General features: G+C 53.8%; 1 protein-coding gene across 1 annotated transcript in view; it reads right to left on the minus strand.

Annotated features, from left to right (window-relative positions):
- Positions 1–5,475: 5,475 nt before the first annotated feature.
- The window catches only part of SH3BP1 (SH3 domain binding protein 1), a 28,638-nt gene continuing 21,014 nt past the window's right edge, over positions 5,476–13,099 (minus strand). Inside the window, exons 18-20 of the mRNA XM_044979697.1 lie at positions 11,628–12,054; positions 7,464–8,224; positions 5,476–6,600 (exon numbers count right to left, since the gene is read on the minus strand). Of these exons, the coding sequence (XP_044835632.1) occupies positions 6,275–6,600; positions 7,464–8,224; positions 11,628–12,054 (1,514 nt within the window). The 3' untranslated portion in view covers positions 5,476–6,274. The remainder of the gene's footprint in view (positions 6,601–7,463; positions 8,225–11,627; positions 12,055–13,099) is intronic.

Here is a 13,099-nt window from a genome sequence, read left to right on the forward strand (position 1 = left end):
TGTCCTTGGTCAGTGGAGACTCAGAGTTCAGAGGTGCTTTCACGTGAGTACACCTCCCAGGTTGGGGGCAAGAAGGCACCTTGCTGGTTCCTCCAGCTGCTCACTGTTCACTCTGGCCATGGCTGTTCGTTGTGCCACCGTTCACTCCACCACTCTGTTGCCAATGGCCCTGTGCAGTCACCTTCTGCTGCCACCTACCACTGGGACCTCTGCGAGTTGGTCTCTTGAGGTTCCACCCTGTTCTCAGTGATTTCAGCTGAGCTCTCAGTGGGGGAACCTCGCTGCTAGTGCAGTCTGGGCTGTATTTTACACAAAATCACTGTACCCACAGGAACACTGTCCCCACACCAGGACTAAGCACTTAGACCTGATTATCAGTGATTTCAGCTGCAGTGGTCACTTAACAGAACAAAAGACTATCTATGGAGCCTAATCAGCTTTGTCTTTAAACAGTGGAGAGGGACATGTCCCTACCCTCTCTCTTGATGCCCTCAATCAGCACAGGCTAAGTACAGTTCTACTGCCCTTTACTCATACAATAAGAACAACAACATTTCATCCCCCCCCCCCGCCGCATTCAAGTGATTTGTAACCCAACCCCAGCCAAAATCTATCAATTGGGCAACACAGTTCTGTTTGCTGGATACCTAGGTAGATTAGGTGTGAATGTAAATACAATCTGGTCCTGAAGCCTTTCCCTCCACCTCATCATTAGCTGTCAGGGAGAGCTCATTTAGACTTTGCTTACAAATCATCATTGGAAATTATTAGGTTGGCCAACATCACCGAAATGAATGCACTGACATTGTCATAAAAAAACAACAGCTGTATAAGGAAGCTAGTCTATGTTCATACTTTTCAACTCTATTATACTTTTTCAGATACACGTATTTTATCATGCACTGTATATGCTTTTAAAGTGTGTATTAATATTTCAATTTCAATTCAAATTTCCAAACAGTCACTAAATTGGCATGTTTCAGAGTAGCAGCCGTGTTAGTCTGTATCCGCAAAAAGAACAGGAGTACTTGTGGCACCCTAGAGACTAACAAATGTATTTGAGCCTAAGCTTTTGTGGGCCCACTTCATCGGATGCATAGAATGGAACTTATAGTGAGGAGATACATATACATACAGAGAACATGAAAAGGTGGGAGTTGCCCAACCAACTCTAAGAGGCTAATTAATTAAGATGTGCTATTGTCAGCGGGAGAAAAAAAACTTTTGTAGTGATAATCAAGATAGCCCATTTCAGTTTGACAAGAAGGTGTGAGGATACTTAACATGGGGAAATAGATTCAATGTGTGTAATGGCTCAGCCATTCCCAGTCTCTATTTAAGTCTAAATTGATTGTATCTAGTTTGCATATTAATTCAAGTTCAGCGGTTTCTAGTTGGAGTCGTTTTTGAAGCTTTTCTGTTGCAAAATTGCCACCTTTAAATCTATTACTGAATAGCCAGAGGTTGAAGTATTCTCCTACTGGTTTTTGAATGTTATGATTCCTGATGTCAGATTTGTGTCCATTTATTCTTTTGTGTAGAGACTGTCCAGTTTGGCCAATGTACATGGCAGAGGGGCATTGCTGGCACATGATGGCATATATCACATTGGTAGATGTGCAGGTGAACAAGCCCCTGATGGCGGGGCTGATGTGATTGGGTTCCTATTATGGTGTCACTTGAATAGATATGTGGACAGAGTTGGCATCGGGCTTTGTTGCAAGGATAGGTTCCTGGGTTAGTGTTTTTGTTCTGTGGTGTGTGGTTGCTGGTGAGTATGTGCTTCAGGTTGGGGGGCTGTCTGTAAGCGAGGACAGGCCTGTCTCCCAAGATCTGGGAGAGTGAGGGATCATCTTTCAGGATAGGTTGTAGATCTTTGATGATGCGCTGGAGAGGTTTTAGTTGGGGGCTGAAGGTGATGGCTAGTGATGTTCTGTTACTTTATTTGTTGGGCCCATCCTGTAGTAGGTGACTTCTGAGTACTCTTCTGGTTCTGTCAGTCTGTTTCCTCACTTCCCGAGGTGGGTATTGTAGTTGTAAGAACGCTTGATAGAGATCTTGTAGTTGCTTGTCTCTGTCTGAGGGATTGGAGCAAATGAGGTTGTATCTTAGAGCTTGGCTGTAGACAATGGATCATGTGGTGTGTCCTGGATGGAAGCTGGAGGCATGTAGGTAAGTATAGCGGTCAGTAGGTTTCCGATATAGGGTCGTGTTTATGTGACCGTCACTTATTAGCACAGTAGTGTCTAGGAAATGGACCGCTTGTGTGGGTTGGTCTAGGCTGAGGTTGATAGTGGGATGGAAATTGTTGAAATCATGGTGGAATTCCTAACGGGTTTCTTTTCCATGGGTCCAGATGATGAAGATGTCATCAATGGAGCGCAAGTAGAGTAGGGGCATTAGGAGATGAGAGCTAAAGAAGCGTTGTTCTAAGTCAGCCATAAAAATGTTGGCATACTATGGGGCCACAAGGGTACCCAGAGCAGTGCCACTGACTTGAAGGTATATATTGTCCCCAAATGTGAAATAGTTGTGGGTGAGGACAAAGTCGCAAAGTTCAGCCACCAGGTTTGGCGTGTCACTAGTTCAAAAAACTGGGAGGGGTGTTGGGGAAATTTAAGGGGGGTGTAGGGAAATCACTGCACACCCTCACCCCCTGACCACCACCCCAAACTCCCCTGCCCTCCATCCAACCCCCCTGCTCCCTGCCCCTTTACCGCACTGCCTGGAGCACTGGTGGCTGGCGGTGCTGGAGCCAGGCCACGCCGCCGCCACCCCACAGCACAAAGACTGGGTCAGGCGCTGCCCCAGGAGCTCACAGCCCCACCGCCGAGCATTGCGCCTGCGGCGGAGCGAGTGAGCTCAGGCTGTGGAGGAAGGGGAACAGCAGGGGAGGGGGAGGGGCTAGCCTCCCAGGCCAGGAGCTTAGGGGCCTGGCAGGACGGTCCCAAAGGCCAGATGTGGCCCACGGGCCATAGTTTACCCACCTCTGAACTACACCAAAGCTGTCAGCTCATGTCACTTCTGAAATGTAAATCCTCCATGTGCCCACATAAACTGTCCCTGCGGAAAGCCCTGCGATGGCAGAATAGGAGACCAAGGTCTGACACAGTCACCCTTATTGTGTACAGAAAGATGGTGTCAGAGAAACAAGCACCAAAACGGAGGTTTGAATGCAGCTGGGAGAACCTTTACTTTATTCCTCATCTCTTCCTTCCCCACCATACACATCCCTGCCCTGGAAGCTGAATGCAGGCCCCTGAAGGCTTCATGAACAGTGCTGCTGCTAATGCCTGGGGATGGGTAACTGGAAAGCCCTCCTACTGTAGCTGACTGTGCAGCAGATGTGATGAGCCCTGGGAGAGTGGTGCAAGGCATCACCCGCCTGCCTGGCTCTAGCCCATCACCTCAGCAGCCCAAGCACTGATCCAGAATCCTTAGAGTAAAAGCGCCACAGCAAGAGGCTGCTTAGTGAAGCAAAAGTAGCTGTAAAGCCATGGGATGTGCTGGTGGCCCAGCGGCCACAGGCAATGGACATATTCACACCTGGGAGCAAGGCACCCGTCACTGCAGGGGAGGGAGATGTCAGTAGCTCCAGGGGGTTTCAGCCACTCCCTTTGCACTTCTTGCGTTTCCTCCTTCCCTTTGCTGCTAGCAACAACCTTGCCCTTCTCACTTACAAGAACGCAGAGCGCAGGCTAACTGCCAGATACCTGTTTATCCACTGAAGAGGTGCAGCACACAGGACATCCTATGACAATGCTGAAGAGGCCCCCTCCCCTCGAAGGGAGAGATGGAGGTTCACACTTCATGTCCTCTCCAGTGCTTGAGATTTAGAGTAGAGAAGCATAAAATGTTAAAAGTTTTATGTGACGAAGTGGGAGGTTTTCTTGGGGTGTTCTGTGTTTTCCAGTGGTTTGCATGCACAGAGGGTGGGACTCAGTTTCCCTGGGTGTTACTGGTTTAACAAGGTGAGGGGAGAGGGAGTTTGTTGTTACAGAGGACAGCGATGGCCTGGAGGATGGATACCCCAGCCACTGGTGGCCCGCAGACCCGGCTCAGGAGACAGAGACGGTTCTGGCCACTGGGACGACAATGGGCTGCAGAGAGAGGACCCCGGTGACCTGACCAGCCAGAGGAGAGCTGAAAGGAGAGGAGACCCAGGCCTTCCTGTTTACCTGGAGAGAAGACAATGGACAGAGGCGGGGCTTGGGATATCAGATGCCCAGCGGGAAGCAGGGGGCTGGCGAGGGGAAGTAGGCAGAGCCCACCTGGCTGCAGGGGAGACTGGGATGTGCTGTGCTGGGAGAGGCCAGGCCTGAGGCCCTGCGAGTTTCCTGTGCTGTGTTCAACTCTCAATAAACCCTCCTGTTTTATGCTGGCTGAGAGTCACTCTGGTCTAGAGAACAGGGTAGCATCAACCCCTTCGGGGGTGAGGAGGCCCCAGGGGTCCAGAGCGTGTGGACTCCCTGAGGGGGCCCACAGCAAGAGACAGACATGCTAAGGCTCAGAGAGGTGCGGCTCCAGGAGGTGGAGGGGACTAACCCTGAGAGTGGACCCCCGAGAAGGGCTGTCACACTGGAAGGGGCACCCCCCACGGACCGCACGGGGCCAAGAGTGGGCACGATCTGTGAGTCCGTGACACTTTATTCAAAAGGTGCTTTAAGTCTTTCCTTGAGAGAGATCAGTGCTTCATAGCAGTGGTTCTCAACCCACAGGCCGCTTGCAGCCCAATCAGCATACAGCTGCAGTCCATGTAATATTCTCAGGGCCATACAGGTAGTATGTATAGTGTGGATGCAGCCCACATAACAGAGAGCGCTGCACAAGCGGCCCACAATGGTAAATAGATTGAGAAGCACTGCTTCAGAGTCCTGCTCCATTCATCTTAGCTCTCAGCGCACAAGAGCCGGGAGCAATTTGGGAGACTGTGATGAGTTGCTACAGATGCCTGACAGATACAAAACCATTTGACTAGCAGCTGGCACAGCATCCACGCATGTGAGGCAGAGTCACGCTTCCTCAGCCAGAGCTCTGAAGATCTGTGGCCAAGACATCACTCTTTCTCCAGAGTGGGAAGGAAACAGGCAGTGTAATCACATGGCCAATGCACTGAGCTTGGGTTGTATTCTTGTAGCCATCCTCAGATGCAAGCCAACCAAGGCTAATTCAGACACCTAGCATGCGTGGGTGCAGTGCTATTAAAGGTGCCAGATAGCCCCACCAACCAGAGGCCTTCATCATCCCAGGCAGCAGTAGCATAAGCTTCCAATATGGCCCCCCGCCCATGTCTTAGAGCAAGAAAGGGTTCCCACTGCATAATCCACTCAGTCCTTAAAGGGGGAAGGACCAACAACTCCTGCCCCCTAAAAACTTGACTAAGACCTCCTAATTTCAGTCCTACATTTGTCTTGTTTCTCTCCCTCCCACCCCTCCGCCCACCAGAGATCGGGGAATGAAGGAGGCCAATTCCAGCTCACGCTCGCACTTTATTATATACTGAAAAATGGCGAGTGTCAAAGAACCACAACAATATGGGACAGAAGCAGTGAGTGGGGCCCAAAGGCACCATCCCCACCCCCAGCACAGCCAATCAGCAATAATTTATACAAACACTTCCATAAATAAGTTAATTCATAAATAAAATTGTAAAAAGACAAAAGCAGCAAGGAATGATTTCCGGGGCTGTGGCACGTTCACAGCACTGACAATACCAACGCTATCTCGTGCACAGCCACACAACGGCAGTGAGGTATGGACACAGATCCCTTTCCCACTGTAGTAGTGGGATCACAACCCATCAGACACAGGCAAAAGCTACACAGTTCAGTACTGATACACTTCACTGGTCTGGCCAGAAGAGCCTTTTCCCTACACTTTCTTCCACAGAGAGTGGAGGGCATAGCAGTAAAAGGCCGCCACTGGTTATATACAAAAGAAAAATAAGACAGCCTGCCCTCACCCCACCGGGGAGCAAACAGACACTGGTTTGGCTTGCACATGCCCCCACTCTGCTTTTAACACAAGGCTTCCAGTTCTCCTTTAGAGTCAGTGGTAGCAGGTTTAACTGAAGGGGAAGGGTTCTATCAGGCAAGTTTTGCTCTTGGCAGGATAAAGGAGGAAAGACAACTACTCACATCCTGCCCCCCTGCAAAATAAATGCATAAATACTGGACTGGGTAGAGCCAGGAACTGAGAAAGAAGGGAGAGAAGAATGGGAATGGGTGGAAATCTGGACTGGGATTGGGAACCCCCCGACACTCCACCCCACCCCCTACTCATCCAGGCCTGCTATCAAATCTGCAATGCTGTCCACATAGTAGTTGGGCACCAGGTCCTTTGCAGCAGGGCTCTCGCTGGCCATGTAGGCCTGTGCCTCCTCCAGGCGGGACACACCAGTCAGGGTCAGGATTGTGGCAAGCCCACAGTTCTTGCCGAACAGGATATCTGTCTCCAGCCGATCGCCCACCATGAGGGTGCTGGAAGGGTCCACACCAAAGCGCTCTACAATGCAGTCGAACATATACGTGTTCGGCTTCCCCACCACCACCGCCTTGCGCCCTGAGGCTGTTTCCACTGCAGCCATGAGACTCCCTGTCCCTGGGAAGGAGAGAAACAGGCATTCACAAATCAATATGAGATTTTAGCTACTATGGGACGCAGCCATGAGGGAGAAACTCAGAACAAACGCTTGTTATCCAAGGACAGACAGGGAGTTAGCATCCCTGCCAGTCAGTGGAATTCAAAGGTCTGCCTGCCTCTTTGAGGTTCAGTGCACTTTATACCCAGAGTTTGCGGGGTAGCACTGTCCCTCTTATTTGAGATGGGCCCTTGTCGTCAGGGGCAGGCACCACCGAGCACCGTGGGGTCTTGGCTCATGAATGGCACTTCTAGGCACTGCCTCTATTACAAATAATAACTACTGGTGGTTCAGTAAAGTTTAAGGATTAAATGTGTCTTTTCTAGATAAAGAGAGAGAGAGAGAGAACCACCATCAGTCATCACCATCTGAAGGGGCTACTAGGGATGGGGCATGGCACCTCTCACATATAGGTCCCTGGCCCAGTCCGGCTACTGGCTGTGGGAAGTGAATTAAAGCTTTTGGTGCAGTTTCTAGTGGGAGAGGTGTTTTTTGGTAACACTGCCCCATCACCATAGATGCCAAGCCTCCTTGGTGGTCACTCTCAGGAAGGGACTGAGCCATCCGACTCCCTTCTGGCCCACAGGGCTAGTCCCAGAGATCTGGGCAACTGTCAGAGCTGCATCTGCCCAGGGAACACCCTGGGGCTCAGCCCAGCAGCTTCAGTGTGGCAAGCGAAGCAGCAGCAGCACCCAAGCGGGGGGGGGGGGGGGGCAGACCCAGCAGGGGGCAGGCCTGAGTCTCTAGGCGCCCGGAGGCCGCAGCGGTGGGACCCACAGACCCCCCCACCCCAACTGGAGATCGCAGCTCCCGGGCCTCTCACCCGGGGTGCACTGCCCGTCGCTGAGCAGGTGCCAGGGGTCAGGGTCGGTGGCCACCAGCAGGCACTGTGGGTCGCGCAGGTAGCCGCAGGCCTCGGACAGCTTAGCGAAGGTGAACTGAACATCGTAACCGACCAGCACGGCGCGCACCGGCGGCTCGTCCTTCCCGCCGGCCGGGTCGCCCTCCCCGGCCAGGCGCAGCCCGGCCTCCCGCAGCTCCCCGCGCAGCCCCTCCCCGCCCAGCACGAAGACCCGGCCGGGCCCGGGGCCGGCGCCGTCGCCGGCGCCCAGCAGCCGCTGGCGCAGGTAGAGCGCGGAGCAGAGCGCGGAGCTGAAGACCTGCTCGGCCCGCACGCCGCGGAAGCCCAGGCGGCTGAAGCGCTGCTCCAGCTCGGAGACCGAGCGCCGGCTGTTGTTGCTGACGAAGAACGTGGCCTTCCCGCTGCGGCTCAGCCGCTCCAGCAGCTCGGGCGCGCCGGGCACCGCCCGCTCGCCGGTCCACAGCACCCCGTCGCAATCGAACAGCAGCCCCCGCGCCGGGCCCAGCACCTCCCGCGCGCTCGCCCCGCTCAGCCGCCTGCAGGCCGCCATGCCGCTTTCTCCCGCGGGAATGACGTCGCCGCTGGGCGGAGCGCCGCCGCCTATCAGCGCGCGCCCTCGGCCTGATGGGCAGGCCCGCGGCCCGCCCACCTGTAAGGGGCTGGCCAGTGCCGTCCAATCACCGCGGGAGGTGGGGGAAGCGTGACGGATACATGCGACAGCCCTACCGCAATCGGGGGCGAGGCTTCAGCGTCCAATCACTACTGCGGACAGGTTTGATGGGCAGGGAGAATTAGCCACGCCCATGCCAGGGGAAAAGCGACTCGGGGACAGCAAGGCGGGATTGTGTTTGAGTTTCCTCGAGGACCAATGAGAGGAAAGATAGGGAAGAATTGATAAGTGTTCAGAGCCAATCAGCGTCCGTCCACACGCCGCTCCGCCCGAGAAGCCGGAAAGAACCCAGCCGCTATAGCCTATTACAGGGGGAGAAAGCTGTAGGGAGGCGGGCAAAACAAAAATGGCGGCTGTATTAGCGTCTCAAATATCAGGAAATAAACGCGAAGGCGCGGGCAGTAAAGATTGACAGACGCATTAGCCTATCAAATATTGTAAAATGCTCAGCAGGTGGCGAATGGGTGAAACGACAGCTACCGGTGGGGCTTTAGTGGCAGAGTGGCCAATGAGATGCTCGTAAAATTGAATGGGGTGGGGCTAAGAGAGTGAGAAAATAGAGAGGCGGGGCAAAGGAAGATGATTGGCAGGCGGATAGCGCGGCCGAAGCGGGAGTCGAGGCTAGAGGCCCGCGGCAGCCAATAGGGCTGGGCTCGGGGGGCGGGGCCACGCGCTCCGTTTCCTTGCGCTCAGCGGCAGCAGGGCGGCCGGGAGAGGGGACCCCTGTGCTAGGCGCTGTACAAACACCATGGGGGCAGCCCCTGCCCCCGCACGCTTGCACCTGGAATAGCCAAGTCAGCAGAGCCAGGGGGTGGGTGCAGGGGCGGCTCTAGGTAGTTTGCTGCCCCAAGCACGGCAGGCAGGCTGCCTTCGGTGACTTAACTGCAAGAGGTCCTCGGTCCCGCGGATCTGGTGGCACGCCTGCGCAGGGGTGGCTCCAGGCCCCAGCACGCCAAGCGCGTGCTTGGGGCAGCACGCCGCGGGGGGCGCTCTGCTGGTCGCCGGGAGGGCAGCATGCGGCACGTCTGCGGGAGGTCCACCGGAGCCGCAGGACCGGTGACCGGCAGAGTGCCCCCCGTGGCGTGCCGCTGTGCTTGGGGCAGCGAAATGGCTAGAGCCGCCCCTGCGCCTGCGGGAGGTCTGCCGAAGCCACGAGACCAGCGGACCCTCTGCAGGCAAGCCGCCAAAGGCAACCTGCCTGCCGCCCTCGCGGCAACCAGCAGAGCGCCCCCCCATGGCTTGCCGCCCCAGGCACGTGCTTGGCATGCTGGTGCCTGGAGCTGCCCCTGGGTGGGTGTCCTACACACTAGCAGCTGTGACCTCCATCCCATCCCAGCTCATTACAGCCCCTAGTGGGCCACAGGGTGCTCAAAGCTACTACAAGGAGGGCTGTGGAAGTAGCTAGACGCAGAGGTGGACAGATATGCTCCTGCAGGGGCGGCTGCTTGGCCACAATGGGGCAACCACAAGTGGCAAAATCCATAGACTAAATTGGCCAGTTCCCTTGGCCAGGCACATAGCAATAGCAGCCAGAAGGAAACAAGTGCTCTTTGGGGGCTGAGAGAGTGTTGCCAGAGAGCTCAAACCAGGGAGTCCGGGCAGCCCCGCAGAAGGGATGCAGTTAACCATCCTTATGGACCCACTAAACAGTCACCTCTCACCATTTTGTTCCCCTCCCTCCATGGACCAAGTACCCACACATAATGTGATTTTCCACCCCCTAGAACCATAGGCCCTCTCAGAGGTGATGGCTGCTGGCCCATATACAAAAAGGCAGGAAGAAATGTGTTATAAGTGGGGAATGGGAGGTCATAGGAGGCTGGGACCTGCCCCCATTAGTCATCTAACAGTTCTAGCCCATGGTGACTGTAATAGTACCCAAGCTGCCCAGCTCGTACCTTCCAGGTCCATATTTAGGGTGCACTGCCCATCCCAATTCTTATGGGTGAGTCATGTATCCTGCACTTTAAACAGGATTTTCCACCACCACCCCGTCTACCCCAAGAGTTGTAATAATTTCTGGCTTGCCTGAGAGAAGAGAAAACCCTGAGCTTATGTGATTTTCATGCATTGTAGAGAACTAAATGCTGTTGTATTCCCAGAGGCTAGGGGAAAACTGCAGGTGGGGATGGGGAAACCCATTGTTAACTCAGTGCTGGGATGGTCCCCTACCTCCTAGTATTCTCTGTGAAGAGAAGTGGAGAAGCAAAGGGAAGGAAGGGATCAGCCCTGCAAGCATTCAGTGTGACAAAGTTGAGACTTTTTCTTTAAAATATATGTACATATATATTTGTAAAAGTACATTACCAGAGGAAACCGTGAGATACCGCAAAACACAACAGACAGAAAACAGCATTTATTTTACCGGGTTTTCTCACGTACAATCCCAGGACCAAATTCAGACTTGATGATGCAGACTTGATCAACCCACTGAAGTTAGTTAAGTCGTGCTTGCTTACACCAACTATAAATTTGGCCCCAAGTCTTTAAATAACTTATCAGCAACACGTTAAAAAAATAGTCCTACCCCAAACCTCACCATGTCAATGTCAGAGATTCTTAGTGGGAGGAGTTTATCAGAACTCATTTGAAGGCAAAGTTGGTCCCAAAGGTAGAGAATTATTGCATTGCATATGTAGAAAACTTCAGAACAACCCTGTGTATCCAAATCTCATTCATTGGAAACTCATCTCAGTCATGACCTCTACTGTGTGAATCAATTGCAATTCAGTGCATACGCTCCGTTTCTCTGAATATGCTTTGAATGGCTCCAAACCATTCTGGATACAGACGAGTTTCCTCTAACTGAAATCCAGTCTTTAAAAAGAAGGAAGAGCTGTCTAGAGTCTGCAGGGTCCTTTGAAAGTGCGAGAGGGGATTTATGAAACCTGAGATTAGTTGAATGAAGCAGAATCATTTGGGAAGGCTCAGGGGGGAATGCTGGATAAGCATCTAATGATCCCCCATCTCCTTAGATTGTGGCAGAATCCTAGAACTCCAGGAGCTGGAGTTTGTGTCTTCCTATGGAAAGTTTCTGGTAGTTGGATAGGAAAGAGCAAGTTCACTGGTACTTTTGGGAAGACATAGGCAATGAGGTGCCAATAAGGAGAGACGAGGGAAGCAGTGGGAAGAGTGGGGTTCCCAATTTCAAGGGAGAGATTGGAAAGCACAGAGACGCACATGCAGGGAGTGTTGGGAAGAGAGAGAAGGGAAGCACATGGAGGAGAGGGGAACACTTTCAAGGCTGGAGATGTGTGAACTACCTTCCCAGGAAACATAGTCCCATGGATCATCCTGGTCCATCTTCACAAGGTCCTCTCAGCTGAGCTGCTAGATAGATTTTTGACGTATGTGGTCTGCTGGATTCTGGAGGAGCACCAGTCCCTCTTCCCTCCTCCTCCCTGGATCCTTGGCAGGCAGGCAGAACTGATGCCTTCAAAGCTTCCAGTGGGTCTCAGTCATTTTCTGGGGACTGGACCGTTGGCTGGGGTATGGCTGAAGAGCCTGGCCCTCCTGTATATGATGGCTCCTCCGGCCCTGCTACCTCTGGGGTGCAGTCTGCAGTGGTTTCTGTACTGTCACTATGTGCAGGAGGTTGGTCACCTGCAGAGGCCTCATCCCTCATGGTGTCTGGAGGCAACTTGGGGGTCAGTGGGGGCTTGGGGGACAGCGGAGCACCTCGACTCTGGCGTCTGGCAGGCTGGGGTGGAAGTGGAGGTGGGACAGCGGGAGCTCGCACGGACCCACTCACCGTTCGGCGAGGGATGACTTTGGGGATGGCAGTGCTCTCAGGCACAGGTGGGTTTTGAGGTGTGGGAGTTTGGGTTCGAGGCTGCACCTGTGGTGGGGGCACCATGGGTCGGACTGGGGCAGCTCGCTTCACTGCAAAGCAAACAGGGAAATAAAACTCCTTTTACCAGCTTGTTTTCCATCCACATGGCACCTACATGGCAGGCCTGCAGTCTGCCTCCTGGGTCTCCCATCCTGTACTCCCATGCCCAAGTCCCATGGTGCAGCTCCTCCCCTTCCAGCCAGACTGAACTGGACAAGGCAGGGTCCAGCTCTCCATGATGTATTCGTACAGTGCCCAGCCCAATGGGGCCCTAATCCCTGACAGGGACCCCACAAATAATTAGGGGACTGCCCGTAGCAGCTTTGGCCAGAGGCACCAGTGCAGAATGCCAAGACCTTCCCCACGGCCAGGGGAGGAGCTTGCTGCCTCCACAGAAGGGCAGGATGGGTAAATTGAGAGGCTTATAGTCATTAATGCCCCACAATGGTGTTCTGTTTGCACTAGTTGGGCCACAAGTCAAACTGCATTAGGGACGTCTGAGGCATGACGGAGGCTGGTCCTATGGCAAGGGAGAAGCCCAACAGCCAGAGAGGCCAGAGCTCGCCTGCCCCAGCTCGATAAATGCTCCCAGTTCCATATTGCCTGTTATATCCCAATATGCCCAGTCAGGACCAGCTCCAGTCCCCAGCCAGTGCCCCTTTCCCCACATCTCTGGGTCATAGCCTTGCTTAGAGACAGTCCCCGATATAATCACCTGCAGGGCTGGCTCCAGCCTTTTTGCTGCCCCAAGCGGTGAAAAAAAAGAAAGAAGAAAAAAAAGAAAAATCCAATTGAGCTGCAGACGAAGTGCCGCCAAAGAGGAAGAGGGGGACTGAAGGAACCGCTGCCGAATTGCCGCCAAAGACCGGGACGTGCCACCCCAATAACGGACGGAGTGCCGCCCTTTTCTATTGGCCGCCCCAGGCACCTGCTTCCTTCGCTGGTGCCTGGAGCCGGCCCTGATCACTTGCCAGCATCCCCTTCACTCCCAGAACAAGCAGGGCTGGTGAGGGGAAGCCAACCTTGGAACAGGGCGAGATGGGGGCCAGCACTTGTGGTGCTACTCAGGCAGGACCCTGATACCAACGTACCCCA

This window comes from Mauremys mutica, chromosome 1 (assembly GCF_020497125.1).
Source record: "Mauremys mutica isolate MM-2020 ecotype Southern chromosome 1, ASM2049712v1, whole genome shotgun sequence".
NCBI classification, from domain to species: domain Eukaryota; kingdom Metazoa; phylum Chordata; order Testudines; family Geoemydidae; genus Mauremys; species Mauremys mutica.